Source organism: Musca autumnalis, unplaced genomic scaffold (assembly GCF_047663935.1).
Source record: "Musca autumnalis isolate F117 unplaced genomic scaffold, ASM4766393v1 scaffold_1, whole genome shotgun sequence".
Taxonomy (NCBI): domain Eukaryota; kingdom Metazoa; phylum Arthropoda; class Insecta; order Diptera; family Muscidae; genus Musca; species Musca autumnalis.
In genome coordinates this window covers 269,168,520-269,183,136 of record NW_027411644.1, presented here as the reverse complement: position 1 = coordinate 269,183,136, position 14,617 = coordinate 269,168,520, and the positions used below count along the sequence as shown (strand labels likewise).

At 34.5% G+C, this 14,617-nt stretch overlaps 1 protein-coding gene across 1 annotated transcript in view; it reads left to right on the top strand.

The window, feature by feature from the left end:
• Positions 1-14,617, top strand: part of LOC141389530 (uncharacterized) — a 1,388,168-nt gene that overhangs the window by 296,109 nt on the left and 1,077,442 nt on the right. The window contains exon 3 of the mRNA XM_073961143.1: positions 13,687-13,736. Within this exon, the coding sequence (XP_073817244.1) occupies positions 13,687-13,736 (50 nt within the window). The remainder of the gene's footprint in view (positions 1-13,686; positions 13,737-14,617) is intronic.

Below are 14,617 nucleotides of genomic sequence, written 5' to 3'. Positions count from 1 at the left end.
GAATTTTAAGGAAAATCGGTTGATAGATGTGGGTATTACCGTTCTATTTCAATTGGATACTACGTGCAGTCACAACATGTATTAACAAAAAATTCTCCCATCTTAAAATAGAAAAATCCAATTTATTTTAACTGTGACAAATTTGAGCACGATTTTACTTCTGAATTTATTAGTACAGACCCCCTGCTATCTTTCAAATTCGATTTGGAGGTGGACATATTTGGACATTTTTTTAAAAGTTTAAGTATATTTACAAATATTTGTAAAAAATAATATTCAATATATATAAAAATAATGATTTTATTACGCTAATTTTACAAATTTCATCTACCTTTTTGTAAATATTATGAAAGTACTCATTAACAGCTTCCCGATTCATAATAACTTTGGTCTCACTTTTGTATATTTATGCAGCGATGCAATGCAACAAAAATTTTATATTGTTTTATTTTTACATAAAAAAGTGCCAAATTTGGTACAGCGCCAATCAACGAATACTAACGCTATTTACAAAAACTAATTATTATCAGATGACTTGATGTGTTTTTTATTATTCTGTGCAAAAAAAAAATTAAAATTTCGAAACTTCAAAAATAGGGTTTTGGCCAAAAATTTCCTGATTGAAACCTATGTGGATAGGCGAGAAATTGTAATTTATATTTTTGTCGACATGTAGAGAATATAGTAGACTAAGTTTTGAACAACTAAAATGTTTCAAATATCGTTATAACGACACTTTGTGAAAAAATATGAAAATATTAGCATGTTTTAAGGGTTCCCCAGGATGGACGCATCCTAAGAATTACACAAATTATGTGTCAGGTAAACATTTACAAAAACTACTTATAATTAAAAACGAAGGCCGAGAATGTACATTGCTATTATGGTCTTGGAATATGATGAAAATATTCTGATCAGCGGAAAATTCATCACTTTTTTCGTACATTTTTGTTATAATAATGATGTCCGAAAATATGGTAACTTCATTATGTTTTTTCTTTGAATGTTGGCATATTATAGATCACTCAAAAACTATATAAACAAAATACAGAGGAAGTGGCCAAACCTATTCATATGAGCAGGAGAGTATTTTATCTGACGAAAATTAGTGCAAATCGATGGGCTTCACGCGGTTTTGTTGGCCGTGTTTCTACCGATTTCTCCATAGAAATATTTTGGAGCTCTAAACATCGATTTTCATCATATTCCAGACCCTTTTCACCTTTATTTTGAATTATATTTCTTTTTTTGTTTTTACCACAAGCGACAACCGATTTACCGTAATTTTTGGCATGATTCTATTCTGGCATAAGGCTTAATTGATCATAGTTTTCACACCGCTATAACGTATATCTGAAACATGGTAGTTATTCAAAATTTCGGCTACTATATACTATATATGTCCACAAAAATATAATAACAATTCCTCTCCTATCGTTAGATACAACGGGAAATCGGAGTGTACTGCACAATAACTATCTGGCTTAACAATAAAAACGCGAATATAACATGAACAATAGTTTTATTGTTTTCTTAAGTAGCCTCCACCATGATTTTGTACACTTTTTCATGCACTCAAACTAATTTTTGAAGCACTTTTTCCACGCCGATTGAGGCACCTCCAAAACATAGGTTTTGAACAGCATCTTCTGGCGACGATAATCGTTGACCACTCTTTTTTTGTTGATGTGCCGGAATGAAATGAAGTCATTGGGATCCAAGTTAGGTCTGTACGGTGGATGACCCATCAATTCGTTTTGTCCGGCCAAAAAGCGCTGATTTGAATCGATGTGCAAAAACATGCATGTTGCAGAATGATTCGTCTACTCTTGTTCCTTTTTCGAACTTCTCAGGAGACTTCAGGTAAACAAATTTTAGGGTACCACTCAGAACGTTCCTCAAGTCATATAGTATGCACATAGTCAGTTTAGCCGAAGAAACAGGCGACCATTTGCTTCGAAGACCCCCTCGGTCGATTGCTGTTTTATTTCGGGCTCATACCCATAGATCTAAGATTCGTCGTCTGTGACAATCTTATAAACGTCGTTTGAACCCATCTATCGTAATTATTCACACCAATCGACAAATTTCCATTTTTGTGACCAGTTGTTCATGCAATATCAAATAATAGTTGATGGTAGAAGTGCCCAAGGATTATCTGAATTCATTGATATCATTAAATCAGATTTTATACCCTCCACCATAATATGCATAATGTATATAATGTATAATATACATATAATTAAATTTGTCATTCCGTTGTAACACATCGAAATATTCATCGGAAACCCTAAAAAGTATATATAGTCTTGATCAGGTTAAAATTCTAAGTCGATATAACCATGTCCGTCTGTCCGCCCGCCCGTCTTCTGTTGAAATCTTGATACAGCTCGCAATTTTTAAGATAGAGCTTTGTAATTTGGTATATAAGTTTCTATTACACCTAGGATGTTTGGTGTTGCAAATGGGCTATATCGGTCCACGTTTCGATATAGCCCCCATAGAACTGTACTACCCGATTTTCGGTATTTTGAAGGTTTTAGCTTCATTATCACACCGAAATGGCCCAAATTTGGTACTTAGTCTTCGTTGGGGGTATAAAACTTTTCCCCTGCATTTTTTTAGTATAGTCCACGCCTTCAAATAGCCTCCATAGACCGGTACCTCCCGATTTGAGGTATTTTGAAGGTTGTGGCCTCAATATTCCACCGAAATGGCTGAAATTTGGTATTTAGTCTTTATTTGGGGTAAAAAACTTTCCATATCCATTTTGTCGGTATAGGTTCACGCCTTCATATAGCCCGCATAAAACAGTACCTCCCGATTTTCGGTATTTTAAAGGTTGTGGCTTCAATATTCAATCGAAATGGCTGAAATTTTGTATCTAGTCTGGATTTTGGGTACAAAACTTTCCCCAGAAATGTGTCGGTACAGGTTCACACCTTAATATAGCCTCCATAGAACGGTAAGTCCCGATTTTCAATTTTTCAAGGTTATGGTCACAATAATCGAAATGGCTAAAATTTGGTATTTAGTCTTCGTTGGGTGTATTCAACTTTCCCCTTTAAATATGTCGGTATACACACAGAGAAGAGATATTGTTGGAACAATCATATTCTAAGAACAAAATAGTGTATTTTAAAAATCTGAAAATATATATTGTTGTTTCAACCATATATTTTTTATTAGGAAACATGATGACACAAAATATATTGTTGCACCAATAATACATATTTTAAGAATTTTAAAATACACTAGTTTGTTCTTAGAATATGATTGTTCCAACAATATTTTTTCTCTGCGTGTAGGCCCACGCCTTTCTCGCAGGACTTTGTCCGTACAGGTCCACGCCTTCATATAGCGCCCGGAATTTCGGTATTTTGAAAGTTAGCCACATTGTTTTACCGAAATTGCTGATATTTTTGATTTTAATCCCCATCATAAACGAAAGGAAACTAATTGATCAGTTTTACTTCAATACAACTCGTGGTGGAGGTTATAACAAGTTCAGCCGGGCCGAGCTTAACGCCGTTCTTACTTGTTGATATGACATTCTTGCCGTGGTTATCCACATCGAAAGCTGTGAAGAATGAACGGTCGAAAATGTTCACAAGTAAATTCAATTTTTTGCACAGTGATTTTTTTAGTATTTTTTGCAATAATTCTGATATTTTACCTTCAATGCATTGGAAAAACAATTCCACAAATTAGAAATAGAGATATCTGATCGTCTTTGTCTATATCTCAAGCATTTGACCACTTTGGTAACACATTTGGGATCAATGAAAACCTCAGAATGTTATGATTGTTATGAAAATGTGTGCGAATGAAACACGCCCAAACTTCTGTGTGTTTTTTCAAATTGTTTTGAGGTAAAAATATTTCGAAAATTAAGTTTGGAAACAGGCTGAAAGCGTCATTACAATTCAAGTAAAAAATGTTACGCCAACCTACTTTGCATCGTTTTAAAGGTGATCTTTCTACTCCCATAAATAGGCTTTGCTTTTGGAATACCCCTACTAGAAGAGCGGATATATTTTCATATAGCTTTCTTTCTCTCTGGGACCTAACAATGTCGTGATGATCCGATCATAATTTGGACCTGTAGCGTCACTACAAAAACTTTTCATATTTGTAAAGGTGAACGCTTCTTCTTCCATTGACAGGCTTTTATTTTGCTCGACATTAGATATTTGCCCATTCCGACCCTGAGTATTATGCAACCATCACCAAACTCAATAGGCTTTCTTCCCTTCCAGGACCCCCATTAACCACCAAAATTTCACAACGACTTAGCTCGTCGAGACATTCATTTTGGTATATATAATTATAGGTCTAAGACCATTATTTCGATGCGTCACCAAATCTTTAGCCAAAATATAATTTTAAAATGTTTAAATCGTTTTGTGGGTGAGAATTTTTTTCAAATCACCTCATATGTACATTAGGGATATAACTTTTTGCACTTTTTTGCAAATATCAAAAATACCACCACATAGCCGTGTAGAGCATGAAAAACTATTATGAAATAAGGTGCAATTTTTTCTCTATCGCGAAAAAAGTTTCCGCACCAAATGCATTGAAGTTCAGTAATGCATTTTTTAATTTTAGGTGTTATGACAACATATTTGCTTTTAATTAAATTTTTTATTTTTTTGTAATCTAATTTAAAATCATTACCAAAGCGTTCTGGACCAATTTGCTCACAAATCGCGCCATTTCGGAGCATTTTATGAATTTTTGACACTATTGCAATTTTTGTTTTTTCTTTATAAACTCGTGAATTTTATGTTTATATTTATTGTACCTATCGGACAAGAGAATATGGTGTCATTTGCAACAAATTCGCGAAAGTTACAGACAGTTTTTAATGACTTTGCCTGTGAGAATTGTATTTTTTCTATGAATATTTATTCAAACAAAGCAAATTTAAAATTATAAGTAGAAAAAATATCAAAAGGGTTTTAGTAATTACAGTCGGCGCGGAAACTTTTTTCACCGAATCGATCTTAGAAACGCGTTTTCATTATTAGGACAAAATTCCCCACGTGGTACTGGTGTTGTATTTTTGTAAAAAACATATACGATTCTCACAGGCAAAGTCAACAAAAACAGCCTGTAACTTTCGCGACTTCGTTGCAAATGACCCCATATTCTTTTGTCCGATAGGAACAAAAAATATAAACATAAAATTCACGAGTTTATAAAGAAAAAGCAAAAACTGCAATAGTGTCAAAAATTCATAAAATGCTCCGAAATGGCGCGATTTGAGAACAAATTGGTCCAGAACGCTTTGATAATGATTTTAAATTAGATTACAAAAAAATAAAAATTTTAATTAAAAGCAAATATGTTGTCATAACAGCTAAAATTAAAAAATGCATTACTGAACTTCAATGCATTTGGTGCGGAAACTTTTTTCGCGATAGAGAAAAATTGACGCCGTATTTCATAATAGTTTTCCATGCTCTACACGGCTATGTGGTGGTATTTTTTTGGTTATAGCCCTAATGTACATAAAAGTGTATTAAAATGTCATACACAGATATGTGGTTGTAAAGAAGTCATCACCCTAGCATATATCTCATTGATGTAAAGGCTGAGGGTATAATAATGTTTTGTGTGGGGTATACCCAGGCTAATTTGAGGACCTGATCTCCCTCTCTCTTTGAAAAAATATTACGACATGCGAAAGTTTACCAATCGAGAAATTGCGGCTGAGCTATAAAAATGGACGGGGTACAGTGGTTCAGAAATTGATTTTCCTGGCCAAAGCCCCCATTTTTTGTCGGCACCGATTGTGAATTAGGTCAAAATATTAAAGAAAAGTTTGTTTAAGTTTTAAATGTTTTTTATAGTTTATGCAACGGGGTTTCAACTTCATTTATATATTAAAACATATAAAGAACACAAAAAAACTCATATTTATGCCGTGTTCCAGTACTTGCAAGAATCTACTAATTTTTACTACGATAACAATTTTTCCTTTATGTTATCGGAAAAAATAGTAAAAATTAGTAGGTTCTTGCAGATCTGATGGAAAATATGAAAAAAACACAACATTTTAACTTTGACTTTTGCAATAGCTACACCGAATTTTATCGAATAAAAAATGAAAATTTTGGTTAAAATGGTGAAATTCAATCAGGGCGATACAATGGTATGTTTTCAGTGAATCTGTAAAACTTCTTTAACCCTGCAAAATATGTGATTTTTATATTTGTGATTTTTTATTTCAGTTACTACGCAAAATGCAAAATGTGCCTCATCGAAATAATGGTTTTATACCCCAAGTATGTTTGGACGAAATCCGTATCAGGCAATTTGCACAATACCACTTGCAGCGAGTAACCGATTTGGTCCATACCCCTATGGCACCCCCTATATCACACCATATATAGTGGCTGGAGAGCACGATAACTTTCAAACGGATCCTGCTATTCTGGCCTTCGTAATATTTAGTCCAAACAAGGTTTAAGTTTCTAAGATAAGCCATATCGGTCCACTCCTTCAGGTACCTCCCCCACAAAAGTTCGAAAATGTTCGGAAAAATTGTGCGCACGATAACTTTGGAAGGGACTGACCGATTTGGTGCTTACTTCTTACATCCTACCATATCTACTAGATATAGAACAGTTTCGAATATGGACTATATTTGTCCACTCCTTCGGGTATCGCCCACACAACATTTCGTATAAGTTCACTTTAAGAACTTCTCTCGAATCACTTTGAATTCTGTTGATGCAACTTGCATTCGCTGCCTCCATTACGACGGTAAAAGTTTTTTTCAGGGACAAGTCCATACTTCTTGAGAAAACAGCCCGAAAAATGTAAAAAAATAAAAAATAACTCTCGAACTGATCAATCGATTTTGTCAAAAATTGGCCTTCGTCATAGTGTGTCTAGTTCTATGATGGCCAATAACGGCCCACAACTTGCGCGGTATGCACGATATCTCTTGAACGGGGCAACCAATTTGGTACAAACTTTAGATCTCCTAATGTTTTGTCCAAATTTAGTTTAACTTCTAAAATGGCCCATATCGGTCCTCTCCTTACGGTACCTACCCCACAAAAGTTCAACATTTTTCTTTTCGAAGACCCTTTTGAAATTTATACTGATGCTGTTGGTTGTGGTTCTGTTTACAGCGATATTATGTTTTCCTTGGACAAATCCATGCTTCCTGGCATACTGATTCAAAACTTATATGATGACCCACTGAAATGACCAGTGAGCGCGATATCTATCCATAATGGACTATGTCGGTCTATTCCTCTAAGTGCCTCCTCTACAACACTTTTGAACTTGAATCCTAATCCGCATTTTTGTCAGCAATTCCAAATGTCCAAAAAGGGCCACACTATTCTGAAAGGACCCTAAATACATTCGATCTGTCCGAAGGCTGATGATATAACTCTGTCGGCAAAGTCGACCGATTCTTTTTTACTTGTTTATGTTGAGTTAATTTATTACAAACCTCACTTAATATCAAATCTTAAAATTGTACACAGCTTAAATTTATTAAATTTAACTATCTGTTGGCCGAATTTCTAAAGGAAATTTAATTTTTAAGGAAGGTTTTATATAGTATATGATGAGTTTTTATAAGTTCATTATTTTACACGGCTTTTGGGAGAACAATTATTAAGCCCAAAAATCTTTATTGAATTCAAAACTAAGTTAAACCAAATATTGTACCAAATTCATACCAGCAAAAAATTAATTTTTATTTTGTACATTGTGTTTAATATAAATAAATAATCTTAAAACATGTTTGAAATCTATATAAATGCATACAGTAGAGATAATTTGCTTAAGGTATCTTAAAATTAACTTATCTACAGTGACCTGTGATATTTGTCACCACCACCTCTCATTGTCATTACTGCTGCGAACAGGGCAAAAAAGAAACCAGCCATGCCTGTAGAGCCGACCAGTAGTGTAAGCCCACCAATTAGTAGTGGTATTAATGCTATAAATTTAAGCTTATAGGCCAACAAAAGTGGTAAAAGAAGCTTCTTTAGTTTTTTCTTTATCTTACGATTTGTACCAATAGCAACACGTTTTGGTGTTTCTGCTGAATTGATGGTTTGCTGCTGGACATTAAATGACCTGGATGTTAGATGTTCTGTCGATGAAGTGTCCATTAAATTGTCCTCAATGGCATCGTTCATTTTATGTTGTTGACCTTGAACTTCGTTCATTTGTTTTGTTGCCAATGGTGATTGTAATGATTTCGATGTTAAGGGATCACTTGCTCTCACAGCAGGTGGAAACTTCAAATGTACCTGGTCAATGTCATTTTTATCTGTATTAATGAGAAAAGGGAGAAATATTTATAAATTAGTTTATAAGCTTGGAAACAGTAGAACAACGGTCATATATGTAGACCTAATCATTAACCAACATTTTATAATCCTCTTATCAACATTTTTTTCTGTATAAAGATAGTGAACAAACTATTTTATGTACACACGAGTACAACATTATGAGTTACAGATTTTATGATACCCATGTGTACATAAAACTTTGTATTTATGATGAAACTATTTGGACCAACTAAATTTTGACAATAAATCTAAAATGAGGTAGTTGTTAATATTTTTTCTCACATATGCAGAATGTTTGAAAACGATTTTCTGGTCTCATTATACCCTCAGCCTTTAGGCTAGAAAGGGTATATGGTAAAAACCAAAAATTTTTCACAATCGATGAATCCGATGATTAAAATTCTTTAAAATGAAGTGTTTTAGGAGGGATCCCATAATGTCAACCATTAAAATAAATTTTCGTGGAAACTGTGTTGGCATCAATGTAGAAAAATGGGTAAAAATGGGTTGAAGCCAACAAGTTTTTATATGTTCTCTTCCGATTTTTAGCTTAACCCTACATTTTATTGGCCTATGCCCAAAGAAAGAATTACAGAATACTCCATGGGCAACATGATATATCCACTGCATCTACCTAAAATTTATGCTGACATTTTGAAGCCGGAATTTTGTGGTTTTTTGAATTTTTTTAATAATCCGGACGCGCAACAATATAATGTTCCAAACGTATAATAGGATTATAGAACTGGTGATTCTACGTCGTTTAATGTATATCTCATGGGTGTGCTCCGTACAGTATCCTAGTAATTGGAGTCCAAAGGACAACATTTCATGCGTGAATTTTCTTAAAAAAAATATTTTTTGAGTGTAAAATTTACAATTGTCATTCAATTTCCATTGAACCCCGCTTGAATTTAGTTTTTTTTTTACGCGACAGATCTAATGGGCCCATCCGCGGTCGAATCTATCCACCAAACCGCGGATATAGATACCTTGAAAATAGGAAAATCAGCAAAAATATATTTGGACAAATCCGCATACTAAACCGTGATATTCTTTAAAAATGTTTATATAAATGGAATCCTTTATACGCGATTATAATCCAATCTCTATAAATTTTGTATCATATTTTTCTACGCATTGTCTAGATTCCGCACATATTTTTTAATTTATTTTCTGGGGGTTTGTACGGACTCTGAGACAGGATAATGTGGATTTGTTTCAATGTTTTTTTTTTATTTGTTGATTTTCCGCGAAAATAATAATAAATTTAGTAAATATTTAAACTCTACGAATAGATATGGAATGCTGTTAACGATTTATGCATAAATTTTCTCTTAACAATTAATAAAACATTTTTAAACATTTTTTCTTTATATGAGAATAAAAACCGCTATAACTTTTGCGCGCATCGGCCAATTTTGTGAACGTGAACAGATTTGAAACCAGCATTTTTTCCTTAAACTCTGTACCAAAAATTGTAGATGTGCTCACAAAAAATTTTTTTAATTTTTTTCAAATGGAATTGCAAATGAATTTTGGTTTTTACCACACTTTCATACGGACAAAATGTGCCTCATCGAAATAATGGTTTTAGACCCCAAGTATTTTGGACGAAATGCGTTTCATACAATTTGGAGTCGATTTAGCAATGTCCGTCCGTCTGTCTTTCTGGCTGGCTGGTGCGCACGATAACTCTCAAACGAATGAGCCGATTTGGTCCAACATTTGGCTATCGTAATATTTTATCCAACTTAGTTTAAGATCGGTCTACTCCTTCAGGTACCTCCCCTACAAAAGTTCAAAAATGTTCGGAAAAATTGTGCGCACGATAACTCTTGAAGGGAGTAACCGATTTGGTCCATACTTAGCACATCGTGAAATTTCTGGCAGACTTAGATGAGGTTCCAATATGAACTCAATCCGTCCACTCCTTCGGGTACATCCCACACAAAATTTCGAAAAAGTTCAGTTTAGGACCTGCTCTCGAATCGCTTTGATTTTTGTTGTAACAACTTGTATTCACAAGTTTGATCAGGTACAAGTTTGATCAGGGGTAAGTCCGTACTTCCTGAGAAAATAACCTGAAAGTTGCAAAAAACTCTATGACACCGTGTGTAGTGGTCGGAGCTCCAGATAACTCTCGAACGGATCGGCAGATTCGGTCCAAAATTTGGGCTTCGTAATATTTTGTCCAAACCTTGTTTAAGTTCGAAGATAAGCCATATAGGACTATATTTGTCCACTTCTTCTGGATAAATTCACTTTAAGACCTGCTCTCGGATCACGTTGATTTTTGTTGAAGCAACTTGCGTTCGCTGCCTCAATTACGACAGTAAAAGTTTTTTCAAGGGCAAGTCCATACTTCTTGAGAAAAAAGCCCGAAAGTTGTGAAAACCCCCTATGGCACCATATGTAGTGACTGGAGAGCTCGAACCGAATACTGCGTTCGTCCACACTTTGGATATCGTAATATTTCCTCGAATATTAGATGAAATTCGATGGTGGAAGGAGTGGACCTTCCGATACCTCCCCCGCAAAAGTTCGAAAATATTCGCTAAAATGGTACTCTACGCTTTAATAGTATCCATATTGTTTTGAAAACCCTCCTAAATACGTAAGTTTTTTTGGGAAAAAAGGTATTTCAATCCTCACAGGCTGAGGGTATATCTCTGTCGGCAATGTCGACTGATGCTTTTATACCCTCCACCATATGGAGGGTATAATTAAATTTGTCATTCCGTTTGTAACACATCGAAATATTCGTCGGAGACCCTATAAAGTATATACATATTATTGATCAGCATAAAATTCTATGTCGATTTTACCATGTCCGTCTGTCCGACCGTCTGTTTGTTGAAATCAAGATACAGCTCGCAATTTTAAAGATATAGAGTCAATATTTGGTACAGAAGTTTTTATTACTTGCAGGGTGGTTAGTATTGAAAATGGGATATATCGGTCCACGTTTTGATATAGCCCCCATAGAACGGTACCTCCTGATTTTCGGTATTTTTAAGGTTTGAGCTTCATTATCCCACCAAAATGGCTGAAATTTGGTACGTAGTCTTCTTTAGGGGTATAAAACTTTCCCCCAGAGTTTTGTCGGTATCGGTCCACGCCTTCATATAGCCCCCATAGAAATGGTACCTCCCGATTTTCGGCATTTTGAAGGTTTTAGCTTCATTCTCACACCGAATTGGCTGAAATTTGGTACTTAGTCTACATTGGTGATATAAAACTTTCTCCCGGAACTTTGCCGGTATCGGTTCATGCCTTCATATAGCCCCCATAGAACGGTACCTCCCGCTTTCCGGTATTTTGAAGGTTGTGTCTTCAATATTCCACCGAAATGGCTGAAATTTGGTATTTAGACTTCGTTGGGGGTACTCAAACTTTCCCTTTACATTTGTCGGTATAGGTCCACGCCTTCATATAGCCCCCATGGAAAGGTACCTCCCGAATTTTCGTATTTTGAAGGTTGTGTCTTCAATATTCCACCGAAATGGCTGAAATTTAGTATTTAGTCTTCAATGTGATATAAAACTGTTCGCCAGAAATATGTCTGTACAGGTCCACGATTTCATATTGCCCCATTTCTGACTAAAATTCGTCGGTATAGGTCCACGTTTCGATATAGCCCCCATAGAACGGTACCTCCCGATTTTCGTAATACTGAAGATTGTGACGTCAATATCCAACCGAAATGGCTGAAATTCGTTATTTCGTCTTCCAAGAGTTATAAAATATTCCAGAAGAGTATTATCAGTATTGGTCCAAGTCTTCCTATATCCCCATAGAAGCGTACTTCTTGATTTTCGGTATTTTTTAAGTTTTAGCCACATTCTCTTATCGAAATATAGGAAATTTGGTATTTAGTCTTCTTTGAGCCTAAAAACTTTCCGTCATACATTTGTCGGTATAGATCGACGTTTTGAAATAGCCCCCATAGAATGGTGCCTCACATTGTTTTACCGAAATTGCTGAAATTTAGTATTAAGTCTTCTTCATACACGAAAGGAAACTAATTATTCAATTTTACTTCAATACAACTTGTGGTGGAGGGTATAACAAGTTCGGCCCGGCCGAACTTAACGCCGTTCTTACTTGTTTTACTTGTTTTAGATTTAAAGTTGCTTCTACGTAAGATTTTTAGCATGTTATGGTATGTATGATATGTATTATTCTTGTTGGTGCAGTCCTCGCAACAACAACAACAATCAAGAGGCCACTAAGGCCTGAGTTTGCTTCCGGAGTAACATATATTGTTAATGTGATCATACATATTGTTAATGGGACTAATGAGCTGATTGGCCAAACAATCTCTTAGTTTTTCTACCTTTCAGCTTTAGTCCTATTATAAGCAACATTTTGTAATGATTTATCTAACCATCTACATTTTCCGTTAATGTAAACAATTGGTCTGTTCCTGTTTTTCATTAACTAGTACAAGTTACAAAAGTCTTAAAAATTTTAAACGACACCACAAACATGACACCAAGTTTTTTGGTATTTCCCAAAACTAAATTTTGTTTTCTCATGGTAGATGGTATGAAAAGTTCCAAGAATATATTTAAATTTTAATTATGTTAAATAAAAGAAATTAAGCATTTCAAAAAAAAAATTGAATAAAATAAAATTTCTTAATATCCCCTTTCCTCTCATTTCTTATTAATATATGTCTGACTGATGTAGACAACGTTCAACCACTAAAATCAATCACAAAAAATATTTCGTCCGAATATGTTTAGGGAATTTATTTCGAAATTTACGTTAAGGCATTTTTGGGGCATTAATAAATTGAAAATAAACAGAAGACGTAGTAGACTGATGTCCATATTCACATGGAATACCGTTACATTGCTACATTAATTTTATTTTCGTAGAATCAATTTCAACTAGTCCTTGATATTGAGAATTCTATTATTTTCTTTTATGCCTTTTTTTGAATGACTATTAGCTTGTTGAAAATTACAAAAAGGGGAATTTAAAGCGGATTTCTATGTCATATTTAATGAAATCCCTCAAGATGTATGAAATAAGGCAAACACAACTGTTCAAGTTCATTGCTTTATATGTACGCTTTGATCCTTTTTTATTTAAGAGGAATATGCATGTGTGTATGTATGTTGGCTGGACATAGTAAAAGTTATTTATTTGGAATTCGAATTATTTTCTTTATAGATTCATGGTACCGAAATAATATATTGAGGCTAATGTAATTGTAGTAATGCTGTAGGTCAATGTATTTTGAATACTGTTGACTATTTGATTTGAGTTAAACAGACTTTAAATATTTATCATACCCATTATTTTGAAATGTTTTTTCAATGAAACGTATTATCTTCATTTGCAGATTTTCGCTGTGCATTTGGAATTACAACGGACAATATTCAATATTAAAAGGTAAATATTGAGTTTGATATTATTTTCATTTTCAACATCCTTTAAAAGATATTATGTGGAGTTAAAAAATGCAAGCATAACAAGCATATAAGAATAAAATCTAAAACAAGTAAAAAAGTATCAGTCGGCTTTACCGACAGAGATACACCCTCAGCTTATAAATCGAAACTTTCATCTTCGTACAGAATTTTGTGACTATTTTTGGACATTTGAACTTGCCGAGAAAAATGTGGATTAGGATTAAAGTTCAAAATGTTGCGGAGGAGGTACTTGAAGGAATGGGCCGACATAGTCCATTATGGAAGTTGATCTTATTTTGGGGGTCAAACCTTTTCGATTGATATAGCGCCCACTAGTCACTTTAGTGAGTCATTGAATAACTTTTGGATCAGTATGCCAGGAAGCATGGACTTGTCCACGGAAAACTTAATCTCGCTGTAAAAGGGCCCACAACGAACAGCATCGGTATACATTTCCCAAAGATCTTCGAACAGATCCTAAACTGCACTTGGACATAAATGTTGAACTTTTGTAAGGGAGGTACCCTAAGAAGAGGACCGATATGGACTATTTTAAAAGTTAAACTAAATGTGGACAAAATATTAGAAGATCAAAAGTTTGGACCAAATCGGTTGATCCGTTCGAGAGTTATCTTGCGCTCCAACCACATAGGGGGTTTTTCACCTTTCAGGCTATTTTCTTAAGAAGTATGGACTTGAGTCTGAAAAAAACTCTTGCCGACGTTAAGGAGGCAGCGTATGCAAGTTGCTCCACAGAAATCAAAGTGATTCGAGAGCGGGCATTAAAGTAAATTTATCCGAAATTTTGTGTGGGAGGTACCCGAAGGAGTGGACAAATATAGTTCATATTCAACCTGATCT